We start from the raw sequence: 23450 nt of genomic DNA, 5'->3' as shown, positions 1-23450 counted from the left end.
TTTAAACAGAGTTTTAAACGATAGTATATATCGACCTTGACTTATTTACAGATCAACCGGAACATTTTCGAGAGGTCAAAGTTTATAAACACTATCCGATTTCATTCTGGTTGAATAAATTAATTGGATATTTCTGTTTCTGAACCACGTACCATGTCAGACATTTTGGTGAATATATTGTCATTTACAGATTCCGAAAGATTGTTTTATGAATTGAGTAAAAGACGCTTATTCTCAGGAGCTGTCTGGTTAACTCGCCCTGCTTTGTTCCCTGTGGATTTACATATCTTTGACTGTAGATATGGGTTTGGATAAATGGCTTCTTGTAATGTAAGTTATTGTTATTACATAATTTTGAAAAAAAATATCAATGTTCCTACAAAACTTCCTGAATTAAATGTGATTTTACTTGTAAAACGATCATTGTTTAAATTGTCCATTTAATTTCTCAATGGCATATGTTTCGGCTCTAAAACATATCAACACTGCAAACGAAATGAATGTTTATGTGCTGAGGATGAAGCACTCCATTCTATATGTCCGGTGTACTAGATGAGAGTTAGGACCACAGTGTTGTAGGTGGATATTATATATAGAGAGACCTGGTGTAGGTAGGTAACACGACTGTACTGTTACCACATACTTGTGGAGGAGGCAGAGTACTCACACACATACATCTCCCTTATAGCCATCACTAACATACACAAGTCGGATAAAAAACATTTCTCTTGGTTTTATTGTTACTGAATCACTGGTCACAACAGTCGGATAAAAACATCACTCTTGGTTTTATTGTTACTGAATCTACTACTGGTTGATCGGAACATGCCAATCTGTTCATCTGCATTGCATATTCTTTTATCTTTTCATCTTCTTTTTCGTATGTTTTTGAGTCTAAAATTGGATGATCTCATATCTGTATTTTTACGTTTACTAATTCTAACATTTTCGTTGAGACCTATAAACTGTTGGTATATCACCCCTAAATAAATCTCATGGTACTTCGTGCTACGTGAATGTTCCAGCAGATTGCCAAACATATGTTTTTTGGAGAAGTTGACGTGATGTTTACGTCATATAGTCAATGATATCAAATACAGCTATCGGTCTGGGAACCGAGGGGATTCCCTACCGATCATACCGGTGTCATATTATATACAAATGTACCTGATCAACATGTTGTAGGCATGGCAGGGACAACATCTTGGAGAGGGGGTGTAGAGGGGTTATTTATGAAGTACAACTGAAGCAATACTGACATTAATCTACAAACATCATAAAATAAAAACCTCCAATGTAAACAACCCTATAAAACATGATATATAATTTCGATAAAACGTCTTAGACATAAAACAACAAGGCCTTGTAAGACATCTACAAATACAACGCGAAAAGCTAAATTAAATAAGAAAGCGACGTGATATGTGTAACCGTTACATAGAAACCAGTAAAATGAGAGTGCTGTTGTCGGTAGAATTGAGTGCACAACATTGACAGATAATTAGCATTAACATTTGGTTCGGTGCAACTCTGATCCAACATTATAGACCTGCGATTGCGAAATACTTAAAAAAACAGCAAAAAACAACTTTAAAATGATGTAATAATTTACTTCCTGATTTCAGATGCTAAAATAAATTTATCAAAAAATGACTTTAATATCAACGAAATAAAAAGAACAGGGCACATGTGAACCAGCTGTTTACTAAGAGTACGCAATCTCCGTTTTCAGATCAGGTGAAAATAACCCGAACAAAATAAGGTTCCGTTATATGGAGGGCCCCAAACCATCGCGGGTTTAGTCTTGTAACTTTAACGTCCTAACAACAACCAGGGTCATGTAAAGACTGTCGGGTTTGTTGCTGGACCCAGAGGTGGAGGGCTTGTGTGGCAATATGTCGAGGCGCGGCAATCACACGAGATGTCGTGTTTGGACTCCTCAGACAATATTGAGAACATTTAACTACATCACATAACAGTTTTGTCCTTCCATAGACGTCATATTCAATTGGTCATTTCATCAAATAGTAAAGAAAGCTATTATTCTAGTATGACGAAATAAGATGGCTTCTGGCACATATCGAATCAAACGAAGAGTTTCGCATGCACCCATCATAGACTTCGAGATGCTGGCAAATAGCGGTAATTTGATTGGTCAATTCAGAAATTCACCAGAAAATGGCCTCTTATACGAAACTGGATACCAATGTGTGTCCTATATAGCTTTAGAGTGATACTGGGGATAACTGGACTGGAGAGTGCCACCATTACACAAACTCAAAAACACCAGTACTCACCTTTGCGATTTGCAATGGGTATTCTTCCCCGCCGATCAGACGAAACCCCCAAGGTCCTCCCCCGGTCAGGGTGATGGTCAGTTTCTGGCTAGTTACCATATTGGACTGTGTCTATTGCGATGTCAATAAGATGTCCGTCCGTCCGCACGTCACAGCGTGACCGTAGAACGTGTTCACATCTTCATGGTTCGACAAAGCCAGGTCCTGTAAGTAAACAAACAGTTGTAAGGGACAACGTTATGGAAGGACAGCTCAAAGTAGAGAACTACCATATAAAACAATAAAGAAGAAAAGAAGGGGAATTGATTGTCGCACATTCCGAAATAATATGGCCAAAAGGTCAAGGACGTGTACCACCAATTAGTCTGTTTGAACTTGTAGAACCTGATATAATGCTGTACCTCTGTGATGACACCACCGGCGACAATATAACCAGACACAATACAAGCGTAAGATGACGGAAAAATTATCCTCTTCAAAAACAATGCAAGTTAACCTTGTGGCTCTAACACAAGAAATGAGACGAACGCTTTCTATAAGAGTTAGTCATATTCATGTTGTTTACCTAGCAGCCGTAAGATGGGTATACACAATAACATACTTCACAGTGCTAGCGGCTAAAAGTTGGCACCAGAAAGTGTAGGCGGTGAAACCGAAAGTAGGTAGTACTAGGTACCCCATTACATCAGGCACGGGCATATATCTGAGCTAAGGGATTGTTACAGTCGACCAGTGTGGTGGCATCGGTAGTCGTAACGTATCCGTGATACTAAACACTTGTGCAACTTTCAACATGCATTGGTGATAGAACAGAGGTTTACATATATTTAAAGGGATTTAAAGTATGTTTTCCCCATTGTGTACCACAAAAACACGTAACATGTCAGCAAGGAAAGACTCAAGTCACGATACAGCACATTAATGCCGACTTCCAGCTTCTAAAGGCAACGTGGATGTTCAAACACATACGTAATGAAACCTTTTTGATGTACATAAATTGAGTCTGCGGGGAAACTATTCATTTGAAATCGTATATCTCTCCCTTCTGATTTACGGATACTAATGTCAAATTATAGAAGCAAAATGGTTCCGACAGAAATGTAACCCTATGTTTTTGTCTAATCTGAGACCAAGCGATTTGCTCAAGATTCTGTTATAACCATCAAAGTACGGAGCTTTCATGTTGTCTGTTGAAGAAGCAGGTCGAGTCGCCTCCCTTGTTATAGCCGATATTTCTAAAGCTGACAATACAGGAAAAATAATATACCAAAAAGAATTCTTATTATATCATACATGTTACAAATAAATCATATTACGATATACATATTTAGTAAATATAGTTGTAATAGCATGTAATTGTATGCCAGTTATTCACTCGAGTAGAACGTGTGGATCATTTGATCTAAAATTGGTTTACCGAAAAAAAGTTATGAAGAATGGATTTTATTCAGCAACAGAAAGTTTTTATAACATTTTACAAAGGTAGAAACTAAAAAGATATCAAAAAGTGTGTTTGTCTCTAAATGTTATTGCCATTGGCCGTCGTTGCTATAGCAACTGTTTTAGATGGAACATGAGAACGTGAGAAGATTAATACGCCACATCCGGTTCTTGTTTTGTACTACTCAATAATTATTACCCAGACATGGTATAAACAATGCCGATCATTTGAACTTCAAAGAGTCAGACATAGAAAGTAAGACCGAACAGACTCCGATGTTAGAACTAAGAGAACGCGTACTATTCCAAGGCATCTATAATCCGCTAATGTAATGCTCCACTCGGTACAAAGTCCGTAACATGTCGGTAGTTATTGAGTAAGTCTCAGACAAACTTGGATGTTACCTAAACAAATGACGTCACTTTGACACACATGACGCAAATAAATTCTAGGTTAATGAACCATCGCATCATCAAGAACAGATGGCTTCATTACCATGGCAACCAGATTCGAGGCCAAATCTTTTCATTTACTAGAATATTTCCCTTTTTTTAAATAAATTAATTACCCTGAGTCCATGTGGTGCAACATATGATTTAGCACAGTACACATATGTTACAGGTGACGTATGGAAGTACAACTAAACAAAACTGACAGCGATTAGTGTGTAATCGTTGCAACTATTATTAGCTATGGTTAATTAGCGAAATTAGTGTGTTATTGAACCTAACCATAGCTGTCTGTGTATTTACACTGTAGTTCTTAGGTGTATAGGTCATGTGTAAAAATGATTCTAGACTGATTCTTGAAATATAATACTTCATTATCTTTATTTTCAATATTATTAATATGCCTTGTCAATTTACAATGAGGTCAAGTCAAAGAATTGTCCACGCCAAATGAACAGCTTGGACCAATTTCCACGAGAAACTTATTTTCAATGTGCCTTATGGACTGACAGCCAGTCGACTATGGTACACGATCTAAATGCATTTACTACTTGATTCCGTCAATGAATTTATGTATATTATTTATATAATTCGGGCACGTGCCTTCATTTGGCCCAGTTTTTCATGTAAACAGTTTGGCTTGTTTTTATCTGAGGTGCTATGTCAGAAAGTACAGCTCCTATCATGTAAACACATGAACAAACTGTTGTTATCTGGTTAAGTTATCGTTGGAACATCTCGGGGCTTCATTAGAGATACACTCGGGATTCTACTATTTCATAAAAATGTATACACGTCTTCGTAAATAAGCTATATACAGAAAAGTTTGTTTAATGATATTCATACACAACTGAATAGAGCAAAAAAGCTGAAGTATGTATTATCTTTACTCATTTTTATCTGAACAATGCCAATTTATGTTTCATATACATGTACTTTCTCTTCGAATGCAATTAAAGAAATGTGTGTAACTGCTATTGTTTTGTCTTGATATTTTCCACTCTATTAAAATAACGCGAAACAAATCAACTCTAGACATTAATAACATACTAATTACAATATTTATCCTAATAACACTGATTTATATAAAACAATGTTGCTGTAAAAATGTAGGTTATTTTAAAAAAAATAAAAGTATGCTATAGTATGACCAAGATAAGTAGTTAACATATACATGGACCAGTTAATATTTGTGTGGTCAAGTTTACAATACCGGTAGATGGTAGATATCTGTTTGATCAAGTTAACTAGTTAACAATATCGGTAGATATATTTGTGAAGTAGTAAACATAAACCGGTAATTGTCAGTGTGACTACGTTAAGTGGTAATTGTCAGTGTGACTACGTTAAGTGGTAATTGTCAGTGAGACTACGTTAAGTGGTAATTGTCAGTGTGACTACGTTAAGTGGTAATTGTCAGTGTGACTAAGTAAAGCGGTAATTGTCGGTGAGACTAAGTTAAGCGGTAATTGTCAGTGTGACTAAGTTAAGTGGTAATTGTCGGTATGACTAGGTTTAGTGGTATTTGTCAGTGTGACTAAGTTAAGCGGTAATTGTCAGTGTGACTAAGTTAAGCGGTAATTGTCAGTGTGACTAAGTTCAGCGGTAATTGTCAGTGTGACTAAGTTCAGCGGTAATTGTCAATGTGACTAAGTTAAGCTGTAATTGTCAGTGTGACTAAGTTAAGTGGTAATTGTGAGTGTGACTAAGATCAGTTGTAATTGTCAGTGTGACTAAGTTAAGTGGTAATTGTCAGTGTGACTAAGTTAAGTGTCAAATGTCAGTTGAACTAAGTTAAGCGGTAATTGTAAGTGTGACTAAGTTAAGCGGTAATTGTCAGTGTGACTAAGTTAAGTGGTAATTGTCAGTGTGACTAAGTTAAGTGGTAATTGTCAGTGTTAGTAAGATCAGTTGTTATTGTCAGTGTGACTAAGTTAAGGGGTAATTGTCAGTGTGACTAAGTTAAGTGGTAATTGTCAGTGTGACTAAGTTAAGTGGTAATTGTCAGTGTGACTAAGTTAAGTGGTAATTGTCAGTGTGACTAAGTTAAGCGGTAATTGTCAGTGTGACTAAGTTAAGCGGTAATTGTCAGTGTGACTAAGTTAAGTGGTAATTGTCAGTGTGAACTAAGTTAAGTGGTAATTGTCAGTGTGACTAAGTTAAGTGGTAATTGTCAGTGTGACTAAGTTAAGTGGTAATTGTCAGTGTGACTAAGTAAGATCAGTGTTAATTGTCAGTGTGACTAAGTTAAGGGGTAATTGTCAGTGTGTCTAAGTTAAGTGGTAATTGTCAGTGTGACTAAGTTAAGTGGTAATTGTCAGTGTGACTAAGTTAAGTGGTAATTGTCAGTGTGTCAAAGTTCAGCGGTAATTACATTGGTATATGTCTGCTAATAACATACTAATTACAATATTTATCCTAATAACACTGATTTATATAAAACAATGTTGCTGTAAAAATGTAGGTTATTTAAAAAAAAAATAAAAGTATGCTATAGTATGACCAAGATAAGTAGTTAACATATACATGGACCAGTTAATATTTGTGTGGTCAAGTTTACAATACCGGTAGATGGTAGATATCTGTTTGATCAAGTTAACTAGTTAACAATATCGGTAGATATATTTGTGAAGTAGTAAACAAAACCGGTAATTGTCAGTGTGACTACGTTAAGTGGTAATTGTCGTGAGACTAGTTAAGCGGTAATTGTCAGTGTGACTAAGTTAAGTGGTAATTGTCGGTATGACTAGGTTTAGTGGTATTTGTTAGTGTGACTAACTAAGTTAAGCGGTAATTGTCAGTGTGTGACTAAGTTAAGTTAAGTTGTAATTGTCAGTGTGACTAAGTTAAGCGGTAATTGTCAGTGTGACTAAGTTAAGCGGTAATTGTCAATGTGACTAAGTTAAGCTGTAATTGTCAGTGTGACTAAGTTAAGTGGTAATTGTCAGTGTGACTAAGTAAAGCGGTAATTGTCGGTGAGACTAAGTTAAGCGGTAATTGTCAGTGTGACTAAGTTAAGTGGTAATTGTCGGTATGACTAAGTTTAGTGGTATTTGTCAGTGTGACTAAGTTAAGCGGTAATTGTCAGTGTGACTAAGTTACGCGGTAATTGTCAGTGTGAATAAGTTCAGTTGGTAATTGTCAGTGTGACTAAGTTAATTGTTCGGTAATTGTCAGGTATTGTCAGTGTGACTAAGTTAAGTGGTAATTGTCAGTGTGACTAAGTTAAGTGGTAATTGTCAGTGTGACTAAGTTAAGTGGTAATTGTCAGTGTGACTAAGTTAAGTGGTAATTGTCAGTGTGACTAAGTTAAGTGGTAATTGTCAGTGTGACTAAGTTAAGTGGTAATTGTCAGTGTGACTAAGTTAAGTGGTAATTGTCAGTGTGACTAAGTTAAGTGGTAATTGTCAGTGTGACTAAGTTAAGTGGTAATTGTCAGTGTGACTAAGTTAAGTGGTAATTGTCAGTGTGACTAAGTTAAGCGGTAATTGTCAGTGTGACTAAGTTAAGTGGTAATTGTCAGTGTGACTAAGTTAAGTGGTAATTGTCAGTGTGACTAAGTTAAGTGGTAATTGTCAGTGTGACTAAGTTAAGCGGTAATTGTCGGTGAGACTAAGTTAAGCGGTAATTGTCAGTGTGACTAAGTTAAGTGGTAATTGTCAGTGTGACTAAGTTAAGTGGTAATTGTCAGTGTGACTAAGTTAAGTGGTAATTGTCAGTGTTAGTAAGATCAGTTGTTATTGTCAGTGTGACTAAGTTAAGGGGTAATTGTCAGTGTGACTAAGTTAAGTGGTAATTGTCAGTGTGACTAAGTTAAGTGGTAATTGTCAGTGTGACTAAGTTAAGTGGTAATTGTCAGTGTGTCAAAGTTCAGCGGTAATTACATTGGTATATGTCTGCTAATAACATACTAATTACAATATTTATCCTAATAACACTGATTTATATAAAACAATGTTGCTGTAAAAATGTAGGTTATTTTAAAAAAAATAAAAGTATGCTATAGTATGACCAAGATAAGTAGTTAACATATACATGGACCAGTTAATATTTGTGTGGTCAAGTTTACAATACCGGTAGATGGTAGATATCTGTTTGATCAAGTTAACTAGTTAACAATATCGGTAGATATATTTGTGAAGTAGTAAACATAAACCGGTAATTGTCAGTGTGACTACGTTAAGTGGTAATTGTCAGTCGTGTGACTAAGTAAAGCGGTAATTGTCGGTGAGACTAGTTAAGCGGTAATTGTCAGTGTGACTAAGTTAAGTGGTAATTGTCGGTATGACTAGGTTTAGTGGTATTTGTTAGTGTGACTAACTAAGTTAAGCGGTAATTGTCAGTGTGACTAAGTTAAGCGGTAATTGTCAGTGTGACTAAGTTCAGCGGTAATTGTCAGTGTGACTAAGTTAAGCGGTAATTGTCAGTGTGACTAAGTTAAGTGGTAATTGTCAGTGTCACTAAGTTAAGTGGTAATTGTGAGTGTGACTAAGATCAGTTGTAATTGTCAGTGTGACTAAGTTAAGTGGTAATTGTCAGTGTGACAAGTGTGTCACTAAGTTAAGTGGTAATTGTCAGTGTGACTAAGTTAAGTGTTAAATGTCAGTTGTGAACTAAGTTAAGCGGTAATTGTAAGTGTGACTAAGTTAAGCGGTAATTGTCAGTGGACTAAGTTAAGTGGTAATTGTCAGTGAGACTAAGTTAAGTGGTAATTGTCAGTGTGACTAAGTTCAGCGGTAATTGTCAGTGTGACTAAGTTAAGTGGTAATTGTCAGTGTGACTAAGTTAAGCGGTAATTGTCAGTGTGGCTAAGTTAAGTGGTAATTGTCAGTGTGACTAAGTTAAGGGTAATTGTCAGTGTGACTAAGTTAAGTGTTAAATGTCAGTTGAACTAAGTTAAGTGGTAAATGTCAGTGTGACTAAGTTAAGCGGTAATTGTCAGTGTGACTAAGTTAAGTGGTAATTGTCAGTGTGACTAAGTTAAGTGGTAATTGTCAGTGTTAGCAAGATCAGTTGTTATTGTCAGTGTGAAAGTTAAGGGGTAATTGTCAGTGTGACTAAGTTAAGTGGTAATTGTCAGTGTGACTAAGTTAAGTGGTAATTGTCAGTGTGACTAAGTTAAGTGGTAATTGTCAGTGTGTCAAAGTTCAGTGTGTGTCAAAAGTTCAGCGGTAATTATATTGGTATATGTCTGTTTAAGTTTTTATAATGTGTTATAGACGTACGTATGTTACAGCATGGGCTCATGTATATCAATACCATTATACAATGGTATCCATGTCAACATGCTTTCCCTATCTTAACATCAAACGGCCCAAAGTCAAGGACGGTGTTTGTTTTGGAAGCTATCCGATAAATAATGTGGAGCAGAGACAGAAGATGGTGAGTCAGGAGGGTTGGGTATTAATTGGAGGAGGAAGATAGTAGGGGAGGGTGTGTAGGGAAAAGGGGGATTATATTTAGGAAGGGGGACGTAGGGGAGAGGGAACGGAATGACCTTCATCAGCGGCAGTGAAATTGACCTTAAAATGTAAATTTAATTGCCCGGATAAGTATATTAAATGCGAATAAAATTTTAAAGAAAAAACTTGTTTACCAAGTTTGTAATCATTGAAAATGGACAAACATTCAATTTAAGAACTTGAGATGGAGTCTAAGTAGTAATTATAACCAAGGCGTGTCGGACCGTCGAGGATACCACCGCCATTACGTTTAATCCTTACGATTAATCACCATATTGGTACACGCCCTTATGTAACGGAGACTTTCCGTCCTAAACTCCGTCATAGAGAACTGATGTATATAACAGGATGACACAGCATCTAAACAACTGATTTTCGTGTTATATCAACATCTTAAGTAAGCGATCAGTAAGACTACTTGCACACCATCTTTAGGTTGTTCAGTCACACAACAAGATCCATCGCTCTAAGTTTAACAAGTTAAAGACAGCCGGATAAATATTATATATAATATAATCAAAATACTAGTATTGTTTTGATCTCCAATATAGAAGCCAGTGTAACGATGACCTAACGGCAGATCATGGCATGTCGGTTTTAGGTTATGAAAGTATGCTGTGAGTTTCGTTAGAATGGATAATGCTTTCAGCGATTACTTTTTTCTTTTGTTATTGATCTTGTGGTCGAATTTAAAGGAAGAAGTGAAGGCGAACAATTCTACAAATAATGCCTTGTCAATGAATTTATTAATTTATGGTATTACAAATGTAGATAGTGTGTCTTACTGATTCAAATTAAATTGTGGCTAGATCGTGGAATGTCCATACAGTATGGTATGGGAAAGTCTATACGGACAATAGGTGATTTAAAACCTGTAACTTATCTCAAAGGTCACGGCATAAAACAACAAGTAATACAGGTACATTGATCGTTATAATAATCGTGTATACTAAGCGGAAACACACATGTTCTTCTAGAAGTATAAAGTACCGACCCACTGGTGTATCCAATACCCGGCCCGGGACCAGCATTGTAGTTCTTTGGCTCATCTTCCAAGTCAAGACCTTCACGCACAAGATACCGTGAATTATATTTCCATACGAAAAAGAGCTAATGAACTGTTTGTTTTCTTTAGTATTGTCAAAACATCCCGGTGTAACTCTAAAAAACATGCCAATGAAATGTTTGTGTGTGCTAAGGACTTTTTGATATGTTCTTGAGCCGAATTTAGCTTGTATCTTCGCCCATGTTCCCCAATTTATTTTAATCTTGGTGCTAGAAGTACTAACTAATACCAAAATACAACTAGATAAATGTTGAACTGTTCGTCACCTGATTAACGAGTCAAAATTGAGGGGCTGATTGTATCACCTTGACGTCTTCTTTTTAAATTCACAAATCTCTAACATTTGGAACAAGGTTGACGCGACCTAGTCAAATGGGTAATACAATAATTACCTTAAAGGTTGGCACAGGACACAAATTATCGCATGGTCAAATATTACCTTTATTTGATTCGTGATGTTGAGGTTTAGGTCTAATTGCACATGTATCACTTGCAAGTTTCACCAATTCATGTATATCTCCAAGCAAACATTAAATAGTTCCATTTACAATCCCATCGCGTTAAGTGATGGTGTACGGAATATTATGGATATGAACATCTACAATCCCATCGCGTTAAGTGATGGTGTACGGAACATTATGCGTTATGATGGTGTACGGAACATTATGGATATGAACATCTACAATCCCATCGCGTTAGTGATGGTGTACGGAACATTATGGATATGAACATCTACAATCCCATCGCGTTAGTGATGGTGTACGGAACATTATGGATATGAACATCTACAATCCCATCGCGTTAGTGATGGTGTACGGAACATTATGGATATGAACGTCTACAATCCCGTCGCGTTAGTGATGGTGTACGGAACATTATGGATATGAACATCTACAATCCCATCGCGTTAGTGATGGTGTACGGAACATTATGGATATGAACATCTACAATCCCATCGCGTTAGTGATGGTGTACGGAACATTATGGGATATGAACATCTACAATCCCATCGCGTTAAGTGATGGTGTACGGAACATTATGGATATGAACATCTACAATCCCATCGCGTTAGTGATGGTGTACGGAACATTATGGATATGAACATCTACAATCCCATCGCGTTAGTGATGGTGTACGGAACATTATGGATATGAACATCTACAATCCCATCGCGTTAGTGATGGTGTACGGAACATTATGGATATGAACATCTACAATCCCATCGCGTTAGTGATGGTGTACGGAACATTATGGATATGAACATCTACAATCCCATCGCGTTAGTGATGGTGTACGGAACATTATGGATATGAACATCTACAATCCCATCGCGTTAGTGATGGTGTACGGAACATTATGGATATGAACATCTACAATCCCATCGCGTTAGTGATGGTGTACGGAACATTATGGATATGAACATCTACAATCCCATCGCGTTAGTGATGGTGTACGGAACATTATGGATATGAACATCTACAATCCCATCGCGTTAGTGATGGTGTACGGAACATTATGGATATGAACATCTACAATCCCATCGCGTTAGTGATGGTGTACGGAACATTATGGATATGAACATCTACAATCCCGTCGCGTTAGTGATGGTGTACGGAACATTATGGATATGAACATCTACAATCCCATCGCGTTAGTGATGGTGTACGGAACATTATGGATATGAACATCTACAATCCCGTCGCGTTAGTGATGGTGTACGGAACATTATGGATATGAACATCTACAATCCCATCGCGTTAGTGATGGTGTACGGAACATTATGGATATGAACATCTACAATCCCATCGCGTTAGTGATGGTGTACGGAACATTATGGATATGAACATCTACAATCCGATGATGGTGTACGGAACATTATGATAGAACATCTACAATCCCATCGCGTTAGTGATGGTGTACGGAACATTATGGATATGAACATCTACAATCCCATCGCGTTAAGTGATGGTGTACGGAACATTATGGATATGAACATCTACAATCCCATCGCGTTAAGTGATGGTGTACGGAACATTATGGATATGAACATCTACAATCCCGTCGCGTTAGTGATGGTGTACGGAACATTATGGATATGAACATCTACAATCCCATCGCGTTAGTGATGGTGTACGGAACATTATGGATATGAACATCTACAATCCCGTCGCGTTAGTGATGGTGTACGGAACATTATGGATATGAACATCTACAATCCCATCGCGTTAGTGATGGTGTACGGAACATTATGGATATGAACATCTACAATCCCATCGCGTTAGTGATGGTGTACGGAACATTATGGATATGAACATCTACAATCCCATCGCGTTAAGTGATGGTGTACGGAACATTATGGATATGAACATCTACAATCCCATCGCGTTAGTGATGGTGTACGGAACATTATGGATATGAACATCTACAATCCCATCGCGTTAGTGATGGTGTACGGAACATTATGGATATGAACATCTACAATCCCATCGCGTTAGTGATGGTGTACGGAACATTATGGATATGAACATCTACAATCCCATCGCGTTAGTGATGGTGTACGGAACATTATGGATATGAACATCTACAATCCCATCGCGTTAGTGATGGTGTACGGAACATTATGGATATGAACATCTACAATCCCATCGCGTTAAGTGATGGTGTACGGAACATTATGGATATGAACATCTACAATTCCATCGCGTTATTGATGGTGTACGGAACATTATGGATATGAACATCTACAATCCCATCGCGTTAAGTGATGGTGTACGGAACATTATGGATATGAACATCTACAATCCCATCGCGTTAGTGATGGTGTACGGAACATTATGGATATGAACATCTACAATCCCATCGCGTTAGTGATGGTGTACGGAACATTATGGATATGAACATCTACAATCCCATCGCGTTAGTGATGGTGTACGGAACATTATGGATATGAACATCTACAATCCCGTCGCGTTAGTGATGGTGTACGGAACATTATGGATATGAACATCTACAATCCCATCGCGTTAGTGATGGTGTACGGAACATTATGGATATGAACATCTACAATCCCATCGCGTTAGTGATGGTGTACGGAACATTATGGATATGAACATCTACAATCCCATCGCGTTAGTGATGGTGTACGGAACATTATGGATATGAACATCTACAATCCCATCGCGTTAGTGATGGTGTACGGAACATTATGGATATGAACATCTACAATCCCATCGCGTTAGTGATGGTGTACGGAACATTATGGATATGAACATCTACAATCCCATCGCGTTAGTGATGGTGTACGGAACATTATGGATATGAACATCTACAATCCCATCGCGTTAGTGATGGTGTACGGAACATTATGGATATGAACATCTACAATCCCATCGCGTTAGTGATGGTGTACGGAACATTATGGATATGAACATCTACAATCCCATCGCGTTAAGTGATGGTGTACGGAACATTGTGGATGAATATCTACAATCCCGTCGCGTTAGTGATGGTGTACGGAACATTATGGATATGAACATCTACAATCCCATCGCGTTAGTGATGGTGTACGGAACATTATGGATATGAACATCTACAATCCCGTCGCGTTAGTGATGGTGTACGGAACATTATGGATATGAACATCTACAATCCCATCGCGTTAGTGATGGTGTACGGAACATTATGGATATGAACATCTACAATCCCATCGCGTTAGTGATGGTGTACGGAACATTATGGATATGAACATCTACAATCCCATCGCGTTAGTGATGGTGTACGGAACATTATGGATATGAACATCTACAATCCCATCGCGTTAGTGATAGTGTACGGAACATTATGGATATGAACATCTACAATCCCATCGCGTTAGTGATGGTGTATGGAACATTATGGATATGAACATCTACAATCCCGTCGCGTTAGTGATGGTGTACGGAACATTATGGATATGAACATCTACAATCCCATCGCGTTAGTGATGGTGTACGGAACATTATGGATATGAACATCTACAATCCCACCACGTTAGTGATGGTGTACGGAACATTATGGATATGAACATCTACAATCCCATCGCGTTAGTGATGGTGTACGGAACATTATGGATATGAACATCTACAATCCCACCACGTTAGTGATGGTGTACGGAACATTATGGATATGAACATCTACAATCCCATCGCGTTAGTGATGGTGTACGGAACATTATGGATATGAACATCTACAATCCCATCGCGTTAGTGATGGTGTACGGAACATTATGGATATGAACATCTACAATCCCACCACGTTAGTGATGGTTGTACGGAACGGATATGAACTATCTACATTATCGCGTTAGTGATGGTGTACGGAACATGGTGAACATACAATCCCATCGCGTTAGTGATGGTGTACGGAACATTATGGATATGAACATCTACAATCCCATCGCGTTAGTGATGGTGTACGGAACACTATGGATATGAACATCTACAATCCCGTCGCGTTAGTGATGGTTTACGGAACATTATGGATATGAACATCTACAATCCCATCGCGTTATTGATGGTGTACGGAACATGTTTACTTTCGTACGTAAAGTAATACGCCATCAATATATGTCCTAGCAGTGCCTGACATAGCGTTAGGAATTATCCCCATCGTTTTATCGATACACAACATACAGAGACTAAAGTTAGAGATATATATAAAGTCTGTAAAGCACGAGTGGCCTGGCTTTGAACCCTTTCTTCCAGCTGTAAACATCAGGAGAAGCATTTATATGGCTGACGGTACAGATAGGTATACCTCACCGTTCACACAATGTAAACCACCTTACCGTTAAGCTTAACAAAATACAAGTAGTCTGAGCATTTAATTACAGTGCATTCCAATCTTTTTGAGTTCAATCGCAATTCGATTAACTTCGGTATTTCTAAAGCACTGGACTTATTTTGCCGTCTTTACGAACTTTTTAAGTTCATTTTTTTACTTTATATTGCGACTAAAAATCCCGTGAAGTTGCTTTGCTTTTGAGAATCCGGATAAAAATTGTAGTGATAGTCCATCTATTAGTCCGTCCGTTTGCTTTTCATTAGCAGGCTTGATCGACGTTATCGGTCCAAGACATCAGTTTCAAAAGCTGTTCCATATGAATAGCCCTCGTGTATGAACATTGATCATGGACTGATAACGATATCGGATATATATCGGCAATGATCCGTCGTCTGACGATCTACAGATGCTAAATCCGTGACGAGCTATGCACGATGTATAGGAGTACATATTATAGAGTACATTAGATGTGGTATTATATAAGTAAGGGATGAAGAACGCAGCTAGTGGGTTAGAATGTACAGTACATATATATACACTGTACCGTACACTGTACCATCGGACTGTTGACTAAAGGCGTAAAATCACTTTATAGTTGTCATTAAGCAATTGAACTGCCCATCCGCCTTTATATCAAGGTTTTGTATAGAACTGTCCAACTACATTTTTAGGCAAGATTCTCCTACTGATTTAAAACAAATGACACCAAACAAAACAATTTGAAAATTGTTGGCGAAAACAGTGCGTAGTCTTATTGCAAAAAGATAAAGAAAACCTGATATTCAATATAAGTGATGATAACTATATAACTGTAGATGTAGGGCAATAATGTACCCTATACCTGTTTGTATATCATATCGGTGTACGTTAAAAGGATGTGTTGAAATCCCTTTAGGTACCCTTACTAAGGCGTTCCCCTTCTCGGCCACGAGCACGTGAAATCCATTAATTATTATCTCGGGCCCCGACAGTATCAAACACATACCAGACAGGCTTGCTTCTTTTTATGATAAAAGAATAATAATGACTCCTGTTAACAAGTGATAGCTTTTTCTGCATCTCCACAAACTACCAGTATACACCCACGTTAAAGCTCACTACAGCCGTAACATAGGGATGTTTGTCCGGGAGTTGTTGTGCTTTGTTGTCATTATTGTCGATATAAAGAGAATCATTGATCAATGAACTTTTAAATAAAGTTCGTTGACGTTGTTGCTGTGAGCAGAGATTTAGATAGTATAATCTCTGCTTTCAGTTTGTATTTAAAATTCCTCAAAAATAAGCTGTATAATATAGACCTATACCAGTTACTTTATGTGTATTTTACTTTTGAAACATCTATCTGGTTACTCTACAAGTATATCTTATATTTCCCGACGAAAACTCCATTTTAAACACAGTTTTCAAGAAACAAACTGATATTGTAATCCCTTCATCGCGATTTTTGTGAGGTGAGCGTAAACATCTTGAATATAAAAACAATCACAGTTTGTCGATTGGCTATCTGCACCATACACATAACCAATAGATGTATTATCTAGATTGACTGGTAGGTAGACATATTGATAACGAGCGCCACCTGCTGGGTATTACATCGCCTCCACACGCCAAAGAGTTACACAAATATAAGCCAGCAGATCAAGATGGCTGCTGATAGAGATGCTGAAGTATCGAGTGGGAATGTGAATGTTGTAATATAAACAGATAGCTGTTTACCTGGTAACAGACATGGCCATAGTTGTAGTAAACATATTGAAGTTACTTAAAACTGATGGATAACATAAAAGTTTGGCACTATAAAACAAATGAGGAAGGAAAATATGACAATTAGATAAAACAGAGATGGAATTAACAGCCCAACCTGTTAAACTCCCCCATCCAATTTAAAGATTAGATGGAACATTGCCAGATAATGTGATTGCTAGAACGTGATTACGTAATGATGCAGGGATTATCTATGTATGAAACAAAATATATGTAACTCCTGAGTGGTCTTGCTATAGTTCTGATGTGGTCCGATTGTAGCTCAGTTGTTAGGGCATTCATATATATAGTATTCAAAGGGTCCCTTGTTAGACAGTGCATTAACACGACACAGAAAGTGGTGTACTACTTTAATACCACAAACTTAAAGACAATTAAAGTAGAAATATGCACAAGGTCTTTAATCTCCTCGATAAACCTCAGTGATCACAGAATGGAGTTCCACCGTATAGAGCTCCATTCCAACTCTCAAAAAAAATATATTCAATCTTGAGATTTTACTAAGTTCACTTAAATAAGCAATGTCTCTTTCCTTTGTATATAAGTTATCCCTAAGATTTTAAATCCTTTATTTCAAATTAAGGGGAGACAACTTCGCAGTGAAATCTAGATGGGCAACTATATGCATATACATGTGGCTGGTGGCCATCTTACGCATTGGTTAGGGAGTTTGTATATATGTTGATATCATAATTTTCATCTCTTGATGCCGAAGAACCGTAATATAAAACAATAAAAGCATGTTCATGTAGAGTTTTGTTTTGCGGGATTTATCAGCACAGACGAGATAGAATCGCGCACATCTTTCATCTAATACGATAAAACCAAGTATTCTTTACTGATGGCGAGATAAGTTCTAATGCACACTCTCACGTCAGATAAAATCACACATTTATTACGAGATAAACTTCATGTAAATGTCATTTTTAGCTTCAATAGATCATATTATTACGGAATTAGAATTATCGTTCGAACAGTAGTTGATGGAGTGACGTCGGACGACGGACTACAGACAGATATAAAGTCAGATAATTATAGGAATGAGGAATTACAAATACTTTAATAGGATTTCTGGCGAACTACAGAAATCCATGTCTGAAAATAACTATCTTACCAGAAAGCAACGATGGTTTCGGTGTATTATCGACTCTGAATCGGCGGGAATCCCTATCGGTTCAAATGTACCTAAACATACCAGTGTTATCTGTACGGACCCAGTAATGTAAATTACAGCACAGTTGTCCTACTGTAACAGGTTAGCTATCCTAATGGGAAGGGGGAGGGACTGGATACATATATTAATGGTGGGAGGGGACATATTATCTATCATAATTAGGGAGGGGAAGGGGTGTGGTTTATGGTACATATTTTCATGGGGAGGGGGAGGGATGGTTTACATTACCTGGGTAACTAAGGTAAAATTGCCATTAAATTTAATGTCAATACCACAGGGAGCTGAGAATCGTATTTAATCAGAATTATTTGTGCTCGTTTATTGAAAAGGAAAGGAAAACAATCCAGAGTAAATATTGTTTAAATTTATAAATGTTGGAGACAGAATTTAAAAGTATGATTACATTAAAATATGAAAAGCACATATATGGACATGATTATTACAGGTGTGATTGCCTACCTTCATTTAAGATACCTATGGGATATAGTGATCGTCATTGAATGTGAAATTGTTCTTGAATTCGATTGTCGACTGAATGCAATGTACGACAACTCTTTGTGAAAATGCAGGATACAATTAGAACACATGCATGGCTTGTGTTTGGGTGGTATGCCCGGTGGTAGGTTTCAGGTGGAAGAGAAAAGCCGATTGATATCATGTTATGTTACCATTAATTTAACTGATCAGGAAGATGAGACTGATCGACGCATTCAGTTGATATTACGAGTTGTTTGCCACATATGATATGCTTTAGTGATACACTCGCTTTGATTTCACTTAATGCACCATGACCGACCCGTGTAATTGTGTGAAACCATCATATCTAAACACTCACTGTGCCTAGACAGTTCATTAGTCCACAAAAACACAAACACTTCGGCTCATGATCCAGATAACTAGAAATGTAGCCCATAGTTAATGTCTGTGGCCGATTCTTAGGTATGGAGGTGAGGGTCAATTTGTGGGGGAGCACTTGTTGTATGTATAACTTACACGTTAGATAATTATTCCCGTTATAACTTTATGGGGTTCAGCACAAACTGTTACTTACCAGTGGGGAACTCGTGTACTTTTTCCGTTTCTTTTTTTCTTTCTGTACAAACAATTATATTGTGTAGCGATTCGTCATAAATACAGCACAGTGGGCATTGGACCAAGGGGAGCCCCATACATCACACGGGAGGAAGGCGATACACCGGATTATTGCGAAGAAGACAAAAGGAAATCCTTCACAATTGACATAAGAAAGGGCTCTGTATGTACATTAGTGGTACAATCCATTGCCAACAAAGAAAACTCGACCGCATTCATTTGGTCCCTTCCCTCCAAACCTTTACTCCAGTTTCCATATCCAAATCGTTCTCTCATTCCCTACAAACTCTTTACTCCAGTTTCGTTTGTCTGTAGTGATGAATTGGCTGTCAAGACAATCATTCATAAATATATTGACAGTTTTAGAGACATATGTCATTGTAAACCCAAATATACAACACTGAAGTGGTATTCAGTATGCATCAGATTTACCCTGGGATACGTACGTAAAAGTGGAGATAATAGTCACCAGCTACGCCACAGGTATTAGCCTTCTCAACGGACATGCCGGATATAAACAAAAAACTCAGCAAAAAGGTTTTAAACATCATTGTTTTTGGTGTCTATTCGAATTGAGAACACCTTAGAGCAAGGCATAGACAGTCTACTTATAAAACCCGGGTTATGTAGATCCACACAATAAGGCTTCAAACAATTAAAACAGACAAGCGTCTGATGGTTTTGTCTGGGACAACTCGGACACAACATAAATATAAACATCTACGCTTTACACCAGACACACACACTCATTTGTAAAATATTCAAAATATGGAAAACTAAGAACACCACTTCACACGTCTCAGGACTCAAACTCAAGTGTATTTGGGTGAAACAAGTGGTCACAATATGTGCTATCCTACTCGTCTGGTTCTATAGGGCGGGGACAACTCTCGTCATCATCAGTTTGTCAGGTACTTAAAACGATGTACAAATTATTTCTCCATATCCCACATTAAACCGCATCACACGTGCAGATTATTAGATGTTAACCTGACTTTACACCAACTTGATTGTCATGTAATTTGATTACAAAACTATTTTATGGAATAGCATAATGAAATAGAATACTGAATTCCTTGAATTAATTTGTTTGTTTGTTTCATTAGGTTTATCGTCCTATTAACAGCCAGGGTAATTAAAATTATCATCTTCCAGCTTTGGTTCAAGGTCAGCTGTTTGTTATTCCAGGTACCTAAAAATGTTGTTTTTATTGCGAATGAAAATTGGAATAGCACATATATTGCGATCCGGGTGACCCCCATAAAAACCTTTCTAGCTCGACCTACCCCCTACCCTCACACCCCAGACAACTACCTTGTATGTCAAAATGATCTTTAAGTTTAGTTCTACCAAAGTGAGTTACCAACAACTTCTAGATTCGCCTATGATGATCTAATCACAACATCATGACACTCGAACGCAACACTTGGTAATTTGTATTGCATTGCCTATAGACCTTTGTCCTTCACATAACTCGCCCTATGTAAGTCCATCATACTGACCATTTGTTACTAATCCTGCGATGGGAATCCGATATGATAGATAATATTGCGAACCATAATATACATCTCCCTACAGTAATAACCGACAGAACACATGTACCTAACTAAACAATACCGGGTGTTGTCATGACGACCAGATTCTCATGTATACTGATGGCGCACTGCAGTAAGAAAAATGACGAGGTGAAGGTGGCCAAAGGTTAGATGGGTAATCGAATGCACGTGTGGATACTTATCTGGTCTATATACACTATATGGGGCAAATATTTGATCACTAGCGCGTGCAGGGAACGCAACATCACAATATCAACTATGTTATCATTAAAGCCGATACAAATCTGGATAAGACTTGCATAACAATATACACAGTATCAATTTTAGACAAGAACACTCACCCGTATTACATAACTCCGAAATACTTGTAAGCAATTAGATAACATTTTGCTACTGAGAGTTGACTATGACCTTCCGGTGCCTAATGTGTTAAGAGGGCAAGGCCATAATTAGAACTGATGTTAATCGCTAATGTCCGCCTCGAGCAACGTCTAAATCCAAGGTCATGGCCACTTCGGCCATCAACTGTTTCCTTTGTATTGTAGAACATGTACTGAATCATGTGAAGTAATTGAAGAGATGAATAAGACTTAATACATGGACGTGTCACATAAAGTACGTGGTCACTTCGATTATCTCCCAAAGCTTGGGGATACTTGCTAGTGGTCATGATTTAAAATAAGCCGGTTCAAACGACCAGAGTGTGACGACATTAGTGTATCACAATAATCCTATAATATAAGAACAAACTCCAACATACAAAATATAAAACAGTTAATCACCAAAGTGCGATACAGCGTCATTAATTGATGAGACAATACATTAAAATTCAACTTAATCAATTTGAAACCATACATATAGACTATCTATAGAAATTATCAAAACAATAATGTTTCTTATTGACCCTCTAATGATGGGTTTATGGGTAGATGTTCTGATAATGCACGTGCATGTACGCGTGTCGGTACATGTATTAGTATCTACTCATCTGATACATGTCTTAAGATATGATATATGACTGAAAATACGACACCTAATTCGATTGATATCATAATTGCTGACAAGGTGAAAAAGATACCATTTTTTCTTAAAAATACAAAATTTGCAGTATAAATATATGAATATACAAATGTTACTTTTGAAGTCGCAAGCGAATGAAAAAATGCTGACTTACCTATAGAGCTAGTCGAACACGAGACACGAGCGAGCAGACCTCTCTAACAGCCCAACGACGTCACGCGCACAGGGAGGTGTAGCATTCCGGTATCCAGGGCTGCGCGCGATACGATAGCAACAACACGCGAGGTGTATACGTATTTATGGCACGGCAGCGTAAGCTTCGGTACAGTAGGGGAAGCGACATTCTCTAAGGCCAGATGAAAGTATGTGCTGTGTTAGCGCGCGCATGCACGTGCATAAGAAGTACATCCATCATATTTTGCAGATATATAATAACGAAACTTTTTTGTTCCATATAACTCTAAAATAAATCAAAGTTGAGCGAGGTGTCTTTTTTGTAATTAGGAAACATGTATTAACTCTGAGCGAGTTTATAACCAGTATTAGATACAAAGTAATCACCTATCATATTAACAGTTCTAAATCGAACATTACGAGTTCTATTGATATCATACTCAGTGTCATATTTTTAAACTCTTGGTGGTCAACTGTTCAAAGCAAAATGGAATCTCCAAAGGATTTTATCAGATGTTGTATTTCTGAGATTTTACCCACAAAAGCGATGAATTATTCTAGCGGCGAGATGGCAATATTTCATCTGTATTTTTGCTATGATTTTATAACATTTTGATCTGGTGGCTGCAATCAATGTTTCAACGACCTTAGTTGACCTTAAGTGCTAGCTCTGTATGCAAATAAAACATGGCGAAATACAGTCTCCCGATCGTCGTTACATGTATCCAGCGTATACTGTAAAAGCGCAGAAAGGGAGATAAATCGTGAAATTAAAGTGTAATTTCGCGCTTAATCACATTTTACATGTACCTGTTGTTCATATTTCATGATCGCAGTAGGCGACTGAATTCATGGTCACAGTAGGTGACAAAATTTATATCAGCATTGTACCCGACCCAGAGACATTATTGTCCGTTTCATATCGTATCGCACCCGGGCTTCAGTCTATGAGGCGAGATTCAACCTCATTAATTCTAATAAAGGTGATCAGGCTGATCAACAACCACCTAACTTTATTAAACCCCCGGCCCTCTATATTAATGAAGCGCTGACGAAACAACGGATGGATGTTTACAACAAGGCCCTGTGGTTAAAAAAGAACAAACACATATCTGGTACGTGGACAATTGATGG

The 23450-nt window shown here is 37.6% G+C and overlaps 1 protein-coding gene across 5 annotated transcripts in view; it reads right to left on the bottom strand.

Annotated features, from left to right (window-relative positions):
- The window catches only part of LOC138322672 (uncharacterized), a 44561-nt gene extending 22108 nt beyond the window's left edge, over positions 1-22453 (bottom strand). For 2 of the 5 annotated variants that reach the window (XM_069266694.1, XM_069266695.1), the window contains exons 1-2: positions 22297-22452; positions 2298-2501 (exon numbers count right to left, since the gene is read on the bottom strand). In XM_069266694.1, the coding sequence (XP_069122795.1) occupies positions 2298-2396 (99 nt within the window). In that variant the 5' untranslated portion in view covers positions 2397-2501; positions 22297-22452. Of the gene's footprint in view, positions 1-2297; positions 2502-2698; positions 2855-19525; positions 19568-22296 lie in introns of those variants that run through there. The other 3 variants (XM_069266691.1, XM_069266693.1, XM_069266692.1) reach the window with 3 other exon arrangements.
- Positions 22454-23450: the final 997 nt, after the last annotated feature.

Source organism: Argopecten irradians, chromosome 5 (assembly GCF_041381155.1).
Source record: "Argopecten irradians isolate NY chromosome 5, Ai_NY, whole genome shotgun sequence".
NCBI classification, from domain to species: Eukaryota; Metazoa; Mollusca; class Bivalvia; order Pectinida; family Pectinidae; genus Argopecten; species Argopecten irradians.
Note: the sequence above shows the minus strand (reverse complement) of the source record. Positions and strands in the feature narration are given on the sequence as shown.